A 20,278-nucleotide genomic window follows, 5' to 3' on the forward strand; every position below is an offset into this window, starting at 1 on the left:
AAGAGCAACCCCTATCAATTCAAAGAAAATGTAAAAACCGACCGTTGGATGAGTTTATTACATACATATATATATATATATATATAAATATATAACACACACACACACACACACACATATATATATATAAACACACACACAAATATATATATATGTGTGTGTGTGTGTATATATATTTATAAACACACACACACACACACACACACATATATATATATATATATATATATCTATATCTATATATATATATATATGTGTTATATATATATATATATATATATATAGATATAACACACATATATATAAACACACACATAAATATATATCTATATGTGTGTATATATATATATATATATATCTCTATCTATATATATATATATATATATTTATAAACACACACATATCTACATATATATATATATATATATATATATATATATATATAAACACACACACACACTATATATATATATATATAATATTTTACGGGCCGGGCCTAGCAGGCTTTTACGGACTGGGCCTAGCGGGCCTTTGGCGGGCCGGGCCTACGGGCCGGGTTTTTTGCTGGCTTTTTACCGACCGGCCCACTACCCACCGAGGCGGGCTTTTTAACTGGCCGGGCCGAGCTTTTAGCCCTCAGGGCCGGCGGGCCTCCATTGGCCCACGTGATCCGCAGGCTTTTTGATGAGGCCTAGCCCAACTGTTAAGGGCAAGGAGCAAATTTAATTTTTGTTATTTTCTTCTAAACTTTGCCTAATTACTATGCGCTAGTTTTCATAGTTCTTAGGCTCGCTTTTGAATAAGTGAGCACTGGTTGTCTAATGGGTGGTGCTAGCATACCACGTCCTAAACTTGTCCTTGGTATGGCAAGGGAAGGTATGTATCCGTGCCATTCTGGCTTGAGCATGAATGAAATTGATATTTGGTTCAAAAAAAAAAACAAGACTTTTATTGAGAGTCAATAAAACTTTAATAATGGGCCAATAAAAGTTTACTGATCCTCAAAAAAACATTTATTGGTGTTAATAAACCTCCTAAAACTTTTAAAATCAAGAACATCTTCATTTTCAATGATCATTGACCCTCAATATAACTTTTATTGAGAATATTTAGTATGAAGGGGTTGGTTTGCATGTTGTAGTCGCAAATTTTAACAGTAAAGTTATTATCTTTTATTGAGAATATTTAGTATGAAGGGGTTGGTCTGCAACACAGAATATGTGTTCTCAAGTTTTAATAGTAAAGTTACCATTACAAGTCAATCCCCCCCCCCCCCCCCCCCCCCCCCCCCCCCAAATATATATGCTTGTGATACAGCCCCGTTCCCCTGGTCAGCCCCCCAAATAATCCCTGGTCGCTTCTGACCAGGGGAACGGGACTCGCTTGTGATATCTTGCGAGTTGATAACACATGCCAAATGCCAGCCCTTCTAGTGAGTCGATCTCACTCTTCCTTATTTGTCAAGAACCCTCAGAGCAACCGCAACCTTGTCAGTAGTAACAATCATTTACATACAAGCATAAGGTCGCAACCTCATTTAAGGTGTTGCATCAGCTGCTGTTCTATTTGACAAACATACCATTGGCTTCTTTTATTCACCGTTCCGTTGCTGGCTTGGTTGATCTGCAAACACAGTTTTGGGGATGGTTGGCTCTTGTTTCTCAATTCTCAACAAATACTTTCATCAATAGCAAAGTTGCTTTCTTCCTTTTCAAGTTAAAAATTCAATAATTGTAATCCAAGGACAGTACTCACTTTCTGCAAGTCTCAATCAAATTAATTACTTACCAGTTTTAGACAAATAATTCACGAAATCCAGTTTAACATAAGCAACATTTAATCACATTTAGATAGCAAAATTATGCCTACAGGCTACCATACCAATAAAGGATGCGAAATGCCGAAAAGAAAAAACTCTTGATATCATAATCTTGTTAGTTCCACTAGGTTGCGCAATGCACAGCTGACAAATCAAAATAGCTCTTCCACTAATACAAGATTGATTGCAAGGAAAACCTGAACGAGCCCTTACACTCCAGGCTTGCGCAATTCAGCAGCTCCATGTGCAAAGTGGCATCTTTCTCCAAAGGTGCAAGTCCCTTTTGCAAAATTATCGCATAGCTTTGTCCTATAGTTGCTTCCTGGAGGAGCGGGGGCTCCGGGGCCTCCTCTTCCAGGGGTTTTGTTAGGGCCAGACATCAAGACGCTCTGAATTAGCTCTCTCACCAAGGCACTAGCTTGCTGAATCTGTTCAAAGGTTCCCTCGAGTTCAATGTTCCTGAGATTGGGATCTGACTCATGGTCCCGAATTGCAAGTTTGGCTCCTGTCTGGTGACAAATGTGCTTTGAATTTACACCACCCTTCCCAATAATGGCCCCTGCAAGTGAAGCATCTACACTGATCTTCGCAGTAGATGAAGCACCAAAACTAGATGCCGGCCCTTGCAGGGGTGCATGCCCTGGCTCCATCCAATTACCCATACGGCCTGGAGCAGGTGCCACGGCACGGGGATCATCATGGTCATATGACTGAGAAACGGGCTTGCCAAGTTCCCTCTCACCATGTGCAAAATGGCATTTGTCACCAAATTTGCAGCCTTCGGCAGAATTATATTTATTGCATAAGCGGGTTTTAACAGAAGGTGCACTGGAACCATTTGAATGGGATGGTGGGCCTGCAAAGTTTCTAGATGATTGAGGAGGAGGTGCAAGATTCATCACCTGAGCCACAGCATTGTAGCCACCAGGCACATAGTGCAGGAAGTGGCAACTTTCACCAAAAGGACAGCCGGCGGTGCTGAAAACAGAATCACAGAGCACTCCAATCAGATCACTTATGCAATTCAAATTACCGTCTACACAGGCATAAATACTCGGGAATTAAGGTATTACAACAAATGTTTCTATTTCACAACCAGTTTTAGACCATTGTAGATAGTTAGCTGAATAAGAATTAGCAGCAATTAGGGATACAAAAGATAAACTGTCAATAAAATGTAAAGAATCTCGCATATTCACACCCTCTTTCATACATACAAAAAACTCCTCAGCCACTGCATGGCAATGAGAACTCAATATAATATCAAACAAGCAAAAAATCTGCAGGATCTTACTTCTAATATAGATGATTGCCCTGAGAAGTAAAGGAAAATATATGGCAAAGGAACTGATCATGTCAACATTATATATGTTTCAGAGATGTCCTGGTCCAGACTGATGTGAGTTGCAGTCCTGGACCCGAATGCTATTTAGGTGTTGTTTCATCTATTGGCAATATACAAAATTTGTATCTAATTTCATAGAATATTGTTTCACTGGTACTAGACAAATACACCTATCAGATAGTTAACTGAGTGCCTACTACTGAGAAGACAAGCAGTCAATGATAGAGGAGAGACAAAAATTTATAAGACCACAGAGAGCCCAAAAACCATATGAGGCAAAATGAAAGAATTTACTGAACGTAGATCTAGTTTTGAAAGCTTAGTCTTTTCCCAAACAACACTGTACCTGAAAATTTTATTTGGGATTTAAAACATTGCTAAGAAGAGATCACATTGAAATTAACTTGCACCAATGGTTTTTACAATTATTTCTCTTAAACAGAAATTGTGAGGGGAATTAACTTAGAACTTTCCAACAGAAGAATGATAGAACAGGTTTGACAATACAGTTGGGACAAATTACCGGTATAATTGATCTAAAGCTTGAACATTAATTTATCACCACAGTTAAATATAAGTTGCATGTCAGGCTCAATCTCAATTTCATTGTAATACCATTACTACCGAATGTACAAAAGCATTTGCTTATCCTTGTAGTTATTACTAACTATTAGAATACATGCAAAATCTTCGACTTCATCAAACCAAAGCAAAGTCTGTACCTGTATAACAGCTTTAAAGTTCCAGTTCATTAGTACAGTTTGCAAGATATTATTTTGTTACAGTTGCAGGTTACACTCTTTAGTGAACTTACAAACACCTTAAACTTGTAAAAGATAAAGTTGATAATATTTATTTAGACAGGCAAAGATTTGAACCTGAAAAACTTGGTGCATGGCTTCGATTTGCTTCCTACACCAGTTGATAAGGAGTCCAGTTCTGTTACAAAACATTAATTACTTTTTCTCAGTTAAACTCTCTCTTGATCCTTAATCCAGTTAACTCGTTAATAGTTTGGAGAGAAAAAATATTAACTTGCTTCCAGTATAATACTACTCCAAATAGTATAACTTCAATATGCTTTTACATTAACTATGCAACCAACAAATTTCAAATGCTATTCCCGCTGAGCCCAACACGATTAAAGTTTTTTAACACCTTCCCCAACAAGACAGCCAGAGCACACAGAAGTACTTCCAACTACATATTTAATTGGTTGATTCGGCGCAAGAAAGTAGAAAATCACATCGTAAACTCCAACGGATTCGCATAATCACATGAAAACTCCAAGATCACGACAATTCAATAGCAGACCATGATGGGCAAATACCAATACTAAACTTGACCCATAACTACGAAGCAGATAAAATTACACATTCAAAATCAAATAAACCCCAAGTTTTAAAAAGGAAGAATCTAATCCTAGGGAGTCTATGAATCGAAACTGTCAAACAGCACAGAAAAGTAAACAGAACATACAAAAATAGTTCAAAAATCCCCAGATAAACTAAAATTTGAAGTAAATTAACAGAATTTAAAAATAAAAAAAAAAAAAAAAAAAAAAGTGAAAGAGCAGAGAGCAGAGAGCGAACCTTGCTTGTTCTTCTTGAAGCCTCCATTAGCATGAAAGCCACCAGCTTCGTTCCTCCCTCGTTTACGAGTATCCATCATTCGAGAACACAGATCGAGATCCGAAACGAGCTCAACCAACTCAAAACGACGACGAATGGTATCGCGGAAACAATAGAGGAATCGCTATTCACTCCGATTTTGAAACCCTAAGGAAGAAGAAGTTGGAAAGAGAAGAAACTAACTCCAGCCCAAACCCTAACCCTAGAAGAGGAACAAGGGTTTTGGAAGAGAGAGAGAGAGAGAGAGAGAGAGAGAGCAGCTTCGAAAACGAGAGTGGGAAAGTCCAGAACCGCAGCCTCTGGGTTATTAATATTATTATATTAATGGCATAATGCGTCGTAATAATTAACACAAAAAAATATTGTTTTTTTTGTGGTGAAAATAATTGAGGATTTTAAAATTTTGTTGTTACGAAAGCTAACAAGTCGCCGCCTCTCGGTTTTGCTTTGCTGGCCTGGACCGCCATGACATAAGCTCGAGTACAGTCTTTGGTTTTTCATTTTTTACGTGAACAAATACTTGAAATTTCAAATATATTTACTTTTGATCACTTGTGTATAACGTCATTTTTTCTGACCTAATTCTTTTCAAAGTTACTTTCTTTTTACTGTTTTTTTTTTTTTTAAATAATTGTCTCCAGAACTTTCATTAATAAAAATACAGCCAGAATTATCGTTACATATCATTCCGCTACCATCTACAGATAGACAAGAAGTTGTAATGAATAAGACATCACAGTGATATATTTCATTTGACGTATCATGCTCACTTATTCAAAGCTATTCCACTATAAACATGTAACATAGTAATAGACTAGTAATAGAAAACTAACTAAAAATGGGTATAGAACCCCAAAAGTCATTATGGACCCAAGAAAGCCAAGCCCAAAATTCGCCTTTAATGTTCCAGGCCTGATCAAGAGCTAGGCTCAGAATTGAGCTTGAAAACAGCCCAATTGCATAACCCTTGGCCAATAAAAGAGCCCGACTCCACAAAGCACTTATATCAGTTTTGGACGCCCATAGCCTAATTAATTTATGTACCCAAGCTGGATTGGGCCTCCAATTGGGTTTGGGTCTCCAAATTAATTTGGGCACCCCGTCTCTTGCACCAACATCGGTATCGACTACCACGTCCGCCACTCCTTGCACACGAGCATCAACCACGCCGACCACCTTCTGCACACTTGCACTTCTGAGCGTCAAGACGCTTGCCTTCCTCCTCTAGGCATTGGGAGCGCAACTTGGATTTGAGCGGAGCAACAATGCTACCAGGTTGCTCGCCTTCACGCCTTCAGACCAGACCATCGCTACTCCTTTATACTAGATCACAACCTCCATTGCAAATTTGACTCCAAATCTTATAAGCAGATCACTGCTTCCAATTAGGCCGTCACCATCATCCTCTGTAACTTGCCACTAGCGTCGTGACCCTTGAACGGAACCCACGCCAAGCGACAGCCCAACAGCAGCCAAGTTGTTCCCACGTTTGCGCCGTCACACAACAATGCACCTTCATCTGCCTCAACAAATTCCAATCCCCGCCACTCATGGGTCAAAGCACCGATGCCAGCCATCTGTGATCCTACATCGAGCCCAGAGTTAGGAGGCAATCTAGACGAGGAAATCAGGTTAATTGCCACCATGGATGTAGCGGTTAGCAACAAACAAAAAAACATCTTCGTTGCCGTGATTTTCGCCAGCCCAAACAATCAGAGCTCGAGCACCGCCGCTACAAACAACGACAATAGGGGTCGAATCCGGTGAAAGTAGATAGCATCTATGAAATGGGTCAAAGAAAGGGCAGAAGATCCCTGCGTGAGGAAGTCGGCCAGAGCCGTTATGTGCACGTTAGTGTTAGCGTGAGGAAACATGCTGCCAGAGAGAATAGGGTTTTCATCATATTCTTGAAGTCGTGCTTCCTTTGATAGACGAAATTGGTGGTTTTATAAAACGAACTGTAGCCTTTCTTTTTATTGTTTAACAAACAAGAAAGAAAAGAAATTTGAAAAGAATATTATGCTTTTCTAAACAAGCACAAATTAAATAAATATTTTTTTGACTAGTCTCAAAATAATCAAAATTCTGATCAAGATAAAAAAATTAATGTAACTAATAAAGTTACATAAAGTTATAAATCTAATTTTTTTATATTTGCATTATTTACAAAAATACTACTATGTCAAAAAAGCTAATGTCATTCTCTAGAACACCTTCTATTTTTATTTTTTTTTTCTGAATAAAAGAATACCTTCTATTATTCTCTCCAAAACTGCAAACATCTCCAAAAAGTTATCGCCCTCGAACCTATAAACTATTGCCCAAACCAAAAGTTACTGACCCTAAACATAAAAGCTAGTGCCCATACCCAAAAGTTACCAACCCGGAGCTTCACGCTCTTGCCTTCATGGCATCCCCAAACTCTAACGCTCTTGCCTTTCCGGCAACCTTGAGCTTCACGCTCTTGCCTTCTCGGCATCCCCGAGCTCTAAAGCTCTTGCCTTCCCGGCAACCCCGAGCTCTAACGCTCTTGCCTTCCCAACAACCCCAAGCTTTACACTCATGTCTCCTCGGCATAATATATATTAATGAAACATTGAATTCTTCTACCATTTGTCGTTTGCAACAATTGAATTCTTTTCACTTTCACAACCCATTAATACGAGCGAAAACCGAACTAACACAAATGTTTGCATATTCATTGTTCATGAGTTACAAATTCTTGCCTTCAAGGTACTCATGCAACTTACACCTCACAGACGAAACCTCGCCAACTCGACCTCGTTCATCTTCTTGCGCACATCACGCATTTATGCATCATATGCACTTCATATGCTCATTTGTTGTATGCTCACAGAACCATGTGCATTCTCAAGCTCATAACTAATCATACTCGGCACCATTCACATATATACATCATCATGTATCATGTTGTTAGACCATAATTTACATAGATATGCATTCCCCTAAATATTGAATTTGACTTGTTTTTTAGTCTATTTTAGCTTTCACTAAACCATTTTCTTATTTATCTAAGAATATTCCAAGAGTGAAGGAAATATCAATTTTGGGCTTTGAAGTGGAGAATTGGAACTAGAAAGAATGATGGTCAAATGTAGAGCAAAATGTTAAATTCCAAATTTTGGCGAACCACCACAAATTACGGCCCACCACCACTCATGGTGGTGCCATGTATTTTTCGGCTATATTCATGGAAGAGCAAGGAGGAGTAATAACATTGTACCTATTCCATTACATCCATGCATTCATCATCATTCTATCACAACCAAATCCCAAACCTTTTAGTTCAAAACTAACTCCATCCATTTTCTCTTTTTTCTACATCATCTCAACTTTCCATACTACCCAAAAGTCCACCATCATCATCACCCAAAAATCTTCCATGATTTAGGGTGTAATCACCATCTTTTCTCCATCATTACCTATCCTAACCTACATCATCACTCCCATACTCTTTTTCCTTGATTTTGGAATCTATTACCACTCTCATACTCCACCTTCATGCTTCTTACAACGCTATGACTATTATCTTTGTCTTCTAATCACCATTTCACACATCTTTCCATCTATTTAAGCACATTTTCTCACAAGGAAGAATACATCACCCATACCACCCCATTACATATTCTTTCTCTCTCAATCTCCTGCACAAAACCTCCATATCCACCTCCCAAAATCCAAACTCATATTATCCATACTACTCTATCTCCTCCATCACCACCACCATTTTCTTATCCTTTACTTCCATTAACACCACCACTACTACATCATTTCTCTACTCTCTTTTCTATCATCATTTTCTCCATCTACTCCACCTATTCACACAATACATAATACAAGTTTCACTATCTTTTATCATCAAATCTTCAAGAGCAAGAAGGAGAGGGAATCACCACCACCATCACTACCAAGACGTGAGCTTGGGGACCATCCAACACACCACTAAGCCAACTCTATCCCCTTTACATTAGATTATATTTTAGTGTTTGATTTGATTATGAAGTTAGTATATGTAATTATGAGTGAGTAGTACTTTATTGTATGGATTGATGTTATAATATTATGTGATGCAATTTTCTTTAATATGCCTACATGCTAGTTCAAGAGTTGAATGTATATGCTTAGACTTTACCACTTTGAGTATGTGTGTTTGCTATATCATGATATAATGTTTAGAGCTTGATAATCTTTGAATGTTAAAGCATGAAAGCACACAAGGTGTGTATGTAGGGGTTGTGAATTACAATCAATTAGAGTTAAGATTGGTTGGTTTGCATGATTTCTTCATATCCAAACTTTATGCACTTTGGGTAATGCACTAGATACTTAACCGAATTGAAATGCATGGCTTAAGTAGTTAAGTATTTCACTTGAGAGGTTGCTTGATTTCACAAAAGGAGCATGTCGCTTGTTATATCCGAAAGGGATGCAAAGAGAGAAATTTGTTAATTAATTTGGCATCATTCATATTGAATTGCATTGATACTTGCAAGGGAGGTTAATGGTAGACAATCTAAATAATAACTTTCATCCATTTGATCACTAGTTTAGTTTAGAATAATTTAGTTTACATATGAGCATCTAGTTGTTTTCAATCAAACACCAAAATCAACTCACTACTCCATCTTACACATACTCCCCATGAGCCTAGATTTCCTAGTGATTCTATGTTCGTGATTGTACATTTGCATATTTTAGCTTTCCTTAAGTTCACACCTAGCTAGCGAAAGGAATCCAATCCTCATGAGTTCGACTACCTTTCTTAAATCCTTACACTATTACTTATACGCCTTATACTTGAGGGTGATTATTTGGCTAACACATGCACCTCGTACATTCATACATGCTAATGCATATCAGTACAACTCACATACATTACCCAATACAACAAGCATTCTACATGAGCATGCTTTTGTACATACCTCCACTAATATGGAGGATTTGCTACATCAACAAGCATAAGTAACACCCTCCTAGTGGGCCCACAAGCCATGGTGGAACTCAACCGCGATATGCATCCCATAACCCGACGTCCAAGCTACACCGTGATTGTCGGAAGTGGCCAAGACCTCGCCGGGAAGCCACCTTCCTGGCTTTGCCAAGTTGTCGTTACAATATGGCTTCCTAGACTAGAATAGTTGTTTTCATTGGAAAATATGTAAAGGAGAGTAGCTCCATTCCTTACAAAAAGGACCCATCCTCCCACTTGGAGACCATCCCATTACATCCTCATATACTTGGGCCGCGAGGCCCAACACACGTAGTTAAACATTTCAAGTGGATGTACTCGAGAGATGAACCACTATACTTCTTGTGTCACTCTTCCCTCTCTCTCTTTCTTTAACGTTAACTAAAGCCTTCGATTTCTAACGTTAACAGCTTCTATCTTTGTTTTGCAGGTTAAATAGACCTTTCTTGCTTACGGAGTTTGGGGACTTGTAGGGGCTGGGTACCGCCCAGACGTCATTTATGCTTGATAACATCATGTTTATAACTCTCCAACCAATAAGCTCCTCTTACTTAGGGACTTCGGGACTTGTAGATACTTCCACTACCATAGCTTATTCTCTAGTTATATCACCAAGCATAAGCAACACCCTTTTTGTGGGCCCACAAGCCATAGTGGGGCCCGACCGCAATATACATCTCATACCCTGACACCCAAGCTACCATGTGGTAGTCGAAAGCCGCCAAGAGCTTGCCAGGAAGCTACCTCTTCGGGCTTGCCAAGATGCCTCTATGGTAAGCTTTCTACACTAGAATAAGGACTTTGTGTTCCACATAGAAGAAAATGTATAGGAAGGACCATTCCCTATAAAATGAGACTCTTTCCCACTTACTCCACACTCCATTACATCCTCATGTAATCCTATTGGGCCGCAAGGCCCAAACACTAGTTAAATATTTCAAGTGGCCTAAAGCGGGAGACGAACCACTAGACATCGTGTTTCTCACTCTCTCTTACTCTTTCTCTCTCTCTCTCTCTAATGCTAAATAAGACCCCTCGGTCGACAACGTTAACACATTATTTGCCAAAAAGTGAAAAATAAAGTGACAGCAATGGACCAGAAAAACTTCCCGGCTCATGGAGAATTGGACCTGGACTTCTCAACTTCTCGGTCAAGAAATTCCTAGTGTTTTTCTCTCAAGACACCCCATGGGAATGGGGCATATTAGAGCTGAACCCTTCCAATCAAGTCCAAAAGGCCCAGTTAAGCACAAGGGCAAACACGTCATTACACAGGGGCGCCAAAAGCAACGAACAGATCAACGCTCTGTTTCGGCATTTACAAAGTTTGCCAACACCGACTGACCAACCCTCCAACAAACCAAAAGCCTCAGGCTTTGGTTTCATCGAACCCCCACACAAAACCACACTCCCTCACATTTATATAAAAACCCCTCACTGCAACCCTTCCTTCTTTGCTCTCTCAAACACTATCAGACTTCGAAGGTACGTCTCCGATCTCCTAGGTGAAAATGTATGCATGCATCTCATTCATTTCTGAGCTCTGATCCGGCTCTTCTGATTGCAATCCCATGTTGTTACTGGGTTCCATGTTTGTGTTTCCAAGTTGTCTGATTTACTTGCTTTTCAGAAAAAAAGGCTTTTGTAGTGAGATTGATTCAGATTGCTCGAATGTGGGTCTACTCATTTGGTCACTTTAGTGTTTAGTGTTACTTATTAATGTGAGCCCAGCAATTTCTTTATTAGTTTTCTGGTTCCTTGTGATTATTTATTTGGTACAGTTAATGTTTCACTCATTTGAAGATTTAATCAAGTAAAGGTTAAATCTTGAGACTCATGTTCAGTGGTCTTACAATCCAGACTAGACCAGTAACTATTTGATTGCCAGTTACGAAACTATTCGCAATTTTATTGGGTTTTTTAGTGAAATTAGTTCTATTTACTGGAGTGTAGTGGTTAATACGTATGTTGCTTGCTTATGTGTAAAAGTGCTTTTCAATCTTGCAGAGTTTTGTTTTGGTTTCTGGTGATCTGTATCGAAAATGGCCACTACTGCAGCTCCTGGTTCACACATGGCAGCAATTAAGCCTTCCATATCTTCTTCCCGAAGAACATACATGTCATGTACTGCCAATTTCGGTGCTAACAGTGAAGTGGCGGTTTCTAAGGGGCTTAGAAGCTCTTCCCACATCTCATCAAGGCAACCATTCTTCCCGAGCATCCAATCAGGCCCTGCGAAGTCTGTAAAGGTTATCACAAGAGCGATGTCAGCAGCAGCTGAGAACACTCCATTGCCTGGATTGCCTATTGATTTGAGAGGTCTAGCATCTTTCTTATTGCAATTATGTTCTAAGTGTGCGTTTTTCTTTGTTTTTATTGACTTCACACCAATGATGACACACAAATATAAGCTACAGGAGTTATAAGGGTTTGCAGTTACATTCAAACTAGAAAACCAGCATCCTTGTAACCTCATTTTGACTGAGATTAAAGAAATAGCGTTCAGATTGTGATCTTGCCATATCTAGGATACTTGTATGTACCTAAACAAGCAAGTGGATTCAAACCATAAAGGCAAATATGAACTAAAAGTTATTCAAAATGAGTCAGAGATATATTTTTGAAATTTTTTGAGCATGGTTCTTGTCGTCATCCTCAGTGATAATTGATTTTCCTACAATGGTGAGGTCAACAAAGAGCTACAGATGCAGTTTGTATCTTTTGAATTTTATGTCCAGACAATGAAGAGAATTATTGCTCTAAATCAAGAAGATAGCATACGGTATTTGACTACGTTTTGAAAGATGGCTGAATGTACTGTGTTTCTGATGTTGGTTCCCTGAGTCGATAAATTGATAATTGTCCACAAGAAGAATGTAGGACTGCTGTATCTAACAATGGGACAGCTGTTTGCAGGAAAGAGAGCATTCATTGCTGGTGTGGCTGATGATAATGGATATGGATGGGCAATAGCAAAACAACTTGCTGCTGCTGGTGCTGAAATTCTTCTTGGTACATGGGTGCCGGTATGCAAATTGATCTAATCCAGTTCTCTGGTTTCCTGTTGAAATAAATAAATAAATAATAAATCTAATCCAGTTTTCAGTTGTGGAGCTTTAGTTTCTGAAAAGTTGTATAGTTTTTCATGAATTCTTATTCCTCATAGGCACTTAACATTTTCGAGTCCAGTTTAAGGCGTGGGAAGTTTGATGAATCACGCATGTAAGAGCTCTATTTTCTCTTTCCAGAGTTTCATGCAACTCTATCGATGTTTTCTAAGTATTTATACTTTTCTATTATTGCTAAGTATTTTTTTCTCCTTTTTGTTCTTTTTTTTTTTTTTTTTTTGTCTTTAGATTGCCCGACGGTTCTTTGATGGAAATTACAAAAGTCTATCCATTGGATGCAGTTTTTGACAATCCTGATGATGTTCCTGAAGATGTACAAACTCTCCTGCTTTAGTTTCTGAAGTATGAATAATGTCTAATTATACTTGTAGTGATGTTCATATTGTGGTTCTATGCAGATAAAATCAAACAAACGCTACTTGGGGTCCTCAAAGTGGACGGTTAAGGTACATCTTCCGTTGACCATATTACTGTTCAATTGTAGTTATCAACTTGGATATCGAGTTACTGAACATGACTACAGTAGTCACAAATGACGCCAAAAAAAAAAAACAGAGCAAGAGTCACGAATGACTAAATTTTTAGCTTTAGTGTGAGTCCATGACATTCAGATAAAGAAGTAAGCGGGGGCTCCTACCTCCCTCTCCCAGATAAAGAATTTGCAAACAACATATAATTTTGACATATTTCATGTGATTTAACAATTTTCAACACCTTGGACTCCCCAAAGATATACTGATAGTTTTTCTTATATAGCACCTCCACCCTTGGTTACATGGCCATTAGTTTGGTTGGCTAAATATTTCTAGATGTCTCTGGTAATTGAACTTCATGGTGAATGGCTTGTTTGATATATGTGTAGCTTATTCGCAAATCTATGTTTTCAGGTGTTTCTTGTCACTGAACTTTGTCGGCTATGTATTCTTGAATTATTGAGCTTATTTGCTGTTTTATAATGTCTAGGTTTCTAGATGATGGATTAAGAAACTCGTCCAGCTAGCAAAGTTAACTTATTCTTTAAAACTGTTTTGCAGGAGGTTGCTGAATCTGTTAAGGAGGATTTTGGCAGCATTGATATCCTAGTCCATTCCCTGGCTAATGGACCAGAGGTGAACGCTTCTTCACATTCTTTTGTTTCGCAATATTGTTTAAGATCTTCATGGTACTTAGACAGTTAATGTATCATGCACAGGTTGTCAAACCTCTTATGGAAACATCAAGATATGGATATCTTGCAGCTATCTCTGCATCAAGCTACTCGTTTATTTCTTTACTCCAGCATTTTGCTCCAATAATGAACCCAGGCATGTTTTTTCCCTACCTCCTTTTTCCAAGAATCTCGTGACATTCGAGCAAGTGTTGTTAGATAGCCTATAATCTAAGGATCAATGTTAACATGACAGGTGGTGCGTCAATCTCTCTGACATACATTGCTTCTGAGAGGATCATTCCCGGGTATGTATCTACTTGCATTGCAACTATCAGTGGGCAGCATTCTCAAAATAAATTTTGATGTTTGACTAGTGTATTTGCAGATATGGTGGAGGTATGAGCTCAGCGAAGGCTGCTCTAGAGAGTGACACACGTGTGAGTCATTTAATTGGTTTTATTTTACTTAGTTATGTTTAAATTGATCTTTTCTAGATATTTTAAAAATAAAAATAAAAACTTTTTTGTGATGAAATGTGCTGCATTTCTATGCTTGATTTAGGTGCTGGCCTTTGAAGCTGGGAGAAAACACAGACTCAGAGTCAACACAATATCTGCAGGTACTTCGATAAATTATTTTTACAGAATCAGTCTGACACTCTTCTTGCCAACATGAACATTACCATCTTGTGGCTTAAGCTTATGACAGTAATTGTTTTGATGTCAAAAGATCAATATGATGCCGATATGATATTGATGAAGTTACTAGGAGCCTTCATCTTGGATCAATGTCAATTTAACTATCGTATTTTTTTAACATCTCCCCCATCCTATTCTGTGGGTGATGTGTTTCATAGAGATAAGCAGACATCTTCTGGATAAGCTGTTCTAATGAAAGCATCTTATTTAAAGATTCTTATCAACATCTCTTGGAAGAGATGGGGTGCACTTCTTGTATGCTGTGGCTGATGCTTTTCACAGAGATAGTCATTTTCTGGACAAACTGATGATTAAATGCTACACAATTCTCTGTGTCAAATTTATTATACTCATGTTCTCTTTCCTTAATGCAGGCCCATTAAGAAGTCGTGCTGCAAAAGCTATTGGTTTTATCGATATGATGATTGATTACTCATCAGCCAATGCTCCCTTACCGAAAGAGTTGTCTGCTGGTAAGTATTCAAGTACACAACTTGTTCAAGGATCATGATATCTTTAGCGTATGATCACTTGTCGACTAGTTAGCCCAGAATTAATGCATAATTGCAATTTGCAAGAAAACCAGATGCTGGCAAATCCATTTCATTTTTTCATTCTCCATTTGATTTTACCTGGTAACTTAGGTAAGCTCTCTTTCTCTGACCTTATATAACTTTATACATGCATGGAAACAGAGGAGGTGGGGAACGTTGCTGCCTTCCTTGCATCACCATTGGCATCAGCAATCACCGGCAGTGTTGTATACGTCGACAATGGTCTAAATGCAATGGGTGTGGGAGTTGACAGCCCGATTTTTGAAAACCTTGAGCTTCCAAAAGAAGCCTAGTGCTATGCTCTATAGACTATAGAGGTTGAGATAATAACAAGGATTGCATTATTGTAGTGCTGTGCTTTCTATCAAGTATTGAGGTTAAGTGTAGGTCAATCTGTACTGTGGAACAATTTTCTCATCTTTTTAGTTAGAATCCATTTTTGCTCTTTGAATTTTGTATCATGTATCCAGAATAACATCATAAGACAGTTATCGTTTTTAATGTAATCGCAATTCAGGCCCGACTCAAAGCCAACGTGAAGATATGCAATGAAACTTGCACTATCAGCTGATGGTTTATATTCTTGTTAAAGAAGCTCGTCATGGGCAGGCATGGGAGCTGCAACTCTTGTCAGTCTAATCTAATGCCCCTACTTCATGACCTCCATCATAGTGTACTCCAGGTCACCTGGTAGACTTACGGTTAACCACATTAGGATCCAAAACTTGGTAAAACATGAATTCACTGAGCCACATGGCGAATGAGATAACATTTGGCCATTTAGATAATTCTCCTACGTTCACCCGACTCCTTCAAATACAGTATTGGGCAGTACCGCTTGTGGAAATTCAATATCCACCTGGGCTGAATCTAATAAAGGTGAAACCAAAGATTGCATTAAATCCTAACTATTTTCAGTACAAGCATCAACTAAAAAAACAGAGAAATCGGACAGGAGGAAGGACAGAGTCCTAGTGAGTCTTTATATATGCATGAACAAAAATAGTGCATAAAATTCTGACTAATACCCTAAAGGACTTGTAGTTAGAGCAAATTTTACAACTAATATAATTGTATTTTCATACAGCAAGTCCTTGATGTCAGCTAAGTGACTGCTAGTTGTAACTTGAAAACCAAAGTTTCTAGATGCTAGAAAACAGTAAGTATATATACAACATCCATGGTAAAACTTCATATCAGTTTACGCTTCCCTTTACGAGTGGCAGAAGCGCTTGCAGCATAATCACATTCAGCGCTGTCTTCAGCAATTGATCTGCTGCTACTATCAGTCCCAACGTGCTGCTCCCTTATAACCAAGCCTCTGTTCCTTGAGAACTTCCTAATTGGTGTTGTACCTGTTGTTGCTTGAGGTTCTTCCAGTTGCGAATTGTTTGATACATGGTCAGCTGACCTATGTGGCATCAGCTCCTCCCCATTCCCAACAACTTCTTTCATTAACTGAGCATTCCGAAAAAAGCAGCGGTTAAGTAAAGGGAAATCCTTCTTTACTGATCAATCAAGACTATTATAAACATTCAATCAATAAAATCTTCAAGTACCTTCCAGTCCTTGAAATCAAATCTGAAGATTAAGTGGCAGTAAGTAACAGCGCCTGAGGCAATTGCTTCGGCAGCAGGAGCATTCCTTGGCGCTGACATACCAAACACAGAGAAAAACTACATGAATGACCAAATGAAACATAGAAGCAAGTAAGAGCATTTGCAAAGTACGAACTTACACACTAGATGATGGCCTTCCTCGTTCACTTTTATTTCGACTCGCCCATCTTTAACAAGAAACGATAGGGCAAACACATTTTCCACTGTCTGTGAAAAAGAATTTCCATTCAAAACTAGATATTCAAGCCTGACCCTTCTCTTTTTCTTCAAAATATTAAACATAGTTGCCACATTTTTAACAGTCTCTGTTTCCTCTTCTACAACAGCATCACCAAGCTGCACACAAAGTTACAGTAAACTTTAGCTAAATGCTCCAAGTGCCCCGAAAAAACAGTACATAATCCAACTTATTGAAATGTTAATGATTCAGCGCAATAGATAAGTAAAGATGCTGCAATCTTTCTGGTAAGTGAGCAAAATGCAATCTTGTTCTGAAGACACAGTATAACTTTAACTTCAACTTAAGTCTCTCACCTCTTTAGGGGTATCATTGTCTGTAGGATTCCCACGTTTTTGACGTTGATAAACCTTTCGTTGCTTCACAACAGCATTCATTGGCCCAATCCTGAATGAATAGAAAACCATACAAGTAAGCATTCAACGAATTCAGAACAGATGGAACATGACCAAAAAAATAAATAAATAACATGAAAACAATTCCATCGTTATTACATAGTGCAGCATCGAGGGCTTCTCTGGAAAACATGCGATACCGCATTCCCAATGTCCCTCCAAGATATAGAGCTGCTGCCATTACCACTCGGTTTCCTGAAGTCACTAAGAATACAGTTGACGAAACCCGAAGCTGTAATTCCTTCCTTGTTATGTGCCAGTACAGAGGTCATCAGGGTGCTTGCAATATCCAAAAGCGCCTCCGCATCCGCGACTTGCTCTCTTGGCTTTGTTACTGTAATGCATTGCAATTAAACCATGCCACCATTCAATTAAGCATCAAACGGATACAAAATTACTTTACACACAACTGTGCTATATCATAAAAGGAAGATCAAAACCAATATCTATGACAAACAAGTAGAAGTACCCAGCTGGTGCAAGCTCTCCACTTCCTTAATGATCGAATTGAACTTCTCCGAATCTGCTCTTGTGAGATCCTCTCTTTCATCTTCAAAGAAAGAACATCAAACTCAGTTTCTTCTTAGTTTCATTACTTCAACTCTAAGAAAATTGACCCAAATTCTCTTTAGCCTTTATTCTCATGTGATACAAACTAATCATCATACAATAACTCAAACCCCAAACTAGTGTGTGAAGCCAAACATGAAACACATACAAGTAGCTAGATAGCAAGAGAAGTAAGAGATTGAAGATACCGTAGAGGATGGTCTTGACAGTGTGGTAGCGTGATCGGAGTACTCTAGGGTCAGCCACCGCCGGCGTCGCGTGATCAGTTTCGTGCGTTTCATCTCCTCCGCTACTAGTACTAGTAGCACAACCCAATACGCGTTTCACCATCCCTACAACAACTTGGGAAACTTCTCCGGTAAGGTATATATATTCTCGGTGATTTTTTTAGGTTTCTAATTTCGAGGAATATATATGTATGTTACTAGGAGACGCTATTGGAATCGTACAGGGCAAGACTCGGGAATTTGAAGAGTTGTTTCCCTCTTCCACTTCTTCTATCCGATAGACGGCTCAGATTTCGTGACATTATTATTTCGATATTAAATGGCCAAAGAAAAGACTCCTAGATTGCAATCGACGCCATTCCGGCTTTAAGCATTCATATGTCGCGAGGGTTGGTCTTAATTTATGCGAAACCATTATTTTTCAGATTGAACATCTTATTCCTTTACATTTTTTTTTTTGGGTCAAATTTGTCGATAAAAAAAGTAACTAAAATCTAAATATAGGGAATTATGGATATGTTGCTCCAAATCTCCAATCACACTCAAAATATTCGGAAATCATAATTGATTATTGTAATATATTTATTGACCCATGGGCCATGGCCATCAATTTACGACGGCAATAGAGGTCTAGAGGTAGGTATGTGATCAATCCTTGCCTTAGGAGCGATCTTTACCTCTGGGTTCAAGCTACAATCATCAACTATCCTGGGAGGTATTTTTGGGCTCAAAATTACCAACAACGGTCTTTGTTCTAGCAGGATTTAACTTTGTTTCTTTCCTTGAAATGTGTCAAAAGACATTGAACTTCGCAACATCATTTTTTTGTCGAAACTATGAGGTTCATGAGGTTATATTAACGAGTTAGTAACACCTACACCCAGTTAGTATTCTGATCGAGGTCCATGAGGCTATTTCCAATAAAGTCAAACTAATCATTCTTCGCAGGCGCACGAACCCGAAGACCCTTCAAATCTGCTGGCCACAAAGTAGTGGGAGTTGTGACTCGAATGCTAGACGTGAGAATTCCATGCATGTTAGGCTTCTCGACCAACCGTACCACACCAGGTGATTGAAATATATTAATTTATTGAGGGTTGACCTCGTACGTATATGAGTAAATTAATATTTGGCACATTCATTTTTTTTTTGGTAATGTGACACATCCGTCAGAATGAGAGAAAATTTGACATATTATTTACACTTACCACATAGACATTTGACTGAAATTTGACATATTTATTTTGATGGATTGCTTGGAGATGCTATAAGGCCTCATTTGGTTCACCAAAAGGAAATCAATTCATTAGGAAATTCTATGAAAAAGGAAAACAAACTTTCCACTAACTTTCATTTCCACTGTTTGGAAAACTTGGGAAAGCAAAGAGAAAATATATGTTTGTTTCCATTCTAGTGTTAGGTTTGTGTAAGGAAACAAACAAAATCATACTACTATTCCATTTATATCCTCATATATTAAAATATATAGTTACACAAATCTCATAAACTTTTAACGGTGGCTGCTGTCAACGGTGGTTGATGCACCGGTGCAAGTGGACTCGGATGTAGGAACCAGTTTGCCGGTGGGTTCGGTGGCTGTAGAGGAGTCTGGGGTCTTGCCGGATGGAGATGGGCTGCTTGCAGTGGTTAGGTAGCATGGTACGGAGGCGGAGCTGGGTTACCCATCTCCGGTGTCGCTGGTCCCCTTGGCGTCCCTGAGTTTTTCGGTGGCAAACCCTAATTTTGAATTAGGGTTGACCAATGGGCCTGGTTTGACCAAGGTGGGGGTTAGTGGACTGGCTGTTGGGCCATTTGGGCCTAAAGGCGGGGGCTGCTTTTCATTTTGACACCGATATAAGGTTTTGGGTGTGCGACGGCTCCGCGAGGAGGATTGGGTTGAGAATGGGAAACGTC

At 38.8% G+C, this 20,278-nt stretch overlaps 3 protein-coding genes across 3 annotated transcripts; 1 reads left to right on the forward strand and 2 right to left on the reverse strand.

Moving 5' to 3' along the window:
- Positions 1-1,773: 1,773 nt before the first annotated feature.
- LOC112193279 (zinc finger CCCH domain-containing protein 14) lies at positions 1,774-5,088 on the reverse strand. Its single transcript, XM_024333354.2, has 3 exons — positions 4,757-5,088; positions 4,043-4,103; positions 1,774-2,797 (listed from the first exon to the last, which is right to left on the reverse strand). Exons 1-3 carry the CDS (start codon positions 4,833-4,835, stop codon positions 2,029-2,031), a joined length of 909 nt encoding a protein of 302 aa, XP_024189122.1. The 5' UTR covers positions 4,836-5,088; the 3' UTR covers positions 1,774-2,028.
- Positions 5,089-11,108: 6,020 nt separating this feature from the next.
- On the forward strand, positions 11,109-15,857 carry LOC112191350 (enoyl-[acyl-carrier-protein] reductase [NADH] 1, chloroplastic). Its single transcript, XM_024330665.2, has 13 exons — positions 11,109-11,270; positions 11,793-12,104; positions 12,702-12,811; positions 12,952-13,007; positions 13,142-13,226; positions 13,312-13,359; positions 13,948-14,022; positions 14,106-14,217; positions 14,317-14,368; positions 14,449-14,500; positions 14,625-14,682; positions 15,136-15,234; positions 15,457-15,857. Exons 2-13 carry the CDS (start codon positions 11,828-11,830, stop codon positions 15,606-15,608), a joined length of 1,176 nt encoding a protein of 391 aa, XP_024186433.1. The 5' UTR covers positions 11,109-11,270; positions 11,793-11,827; the 3' UTR covers positions 15,609-15,857.
- A 459-nt stretch (positions 15,858-16,316) lies between these two features.
- Positions 16,317-18,508, reverse strand: LOC112194917 (non-structural maintenance of chromosomes element 4 homolog A). The gene is made up of 7 exons (XM_024335169.2): positions 18,326-18,508; positions 18,037-18,117; positions 17,667-17,901; positions 17,469-17,559; positions 17,054-17,270; positions 16,875-16,966; positions 16,317-16,773 (listed from the first exon to the last, which is right to left on the reverse strand). Exons 1-7 carry the CDS (start codon positions 18,465-18,467, stop codon positions 16,507-16,509), a joined length of 1,125 nt encoding a protein of 374 aa, XP_024190937.1. The 5' UTR covers positions 18,468-18,508; the 3' UTR covers positions 16,317-16,506.
- Between the last annotated feature and the right edge of the window lie 1,770 nt (positions 18,509-20,278).

Source organism: Rosa chinensis, chromosome 3, assembly GCF_002994745.2.
Source record: "Rosa chinensis cultivar Old Blush chromosome 3, RchiOBHm-V2, whole genome shotgun sequence".
Lineage (NCBI taxonomy): Eukaryota > Viridiplantae > Streptophyta > Magnoliopsida > Rosales > Rosaceae > Rosa > Rosa chinensis.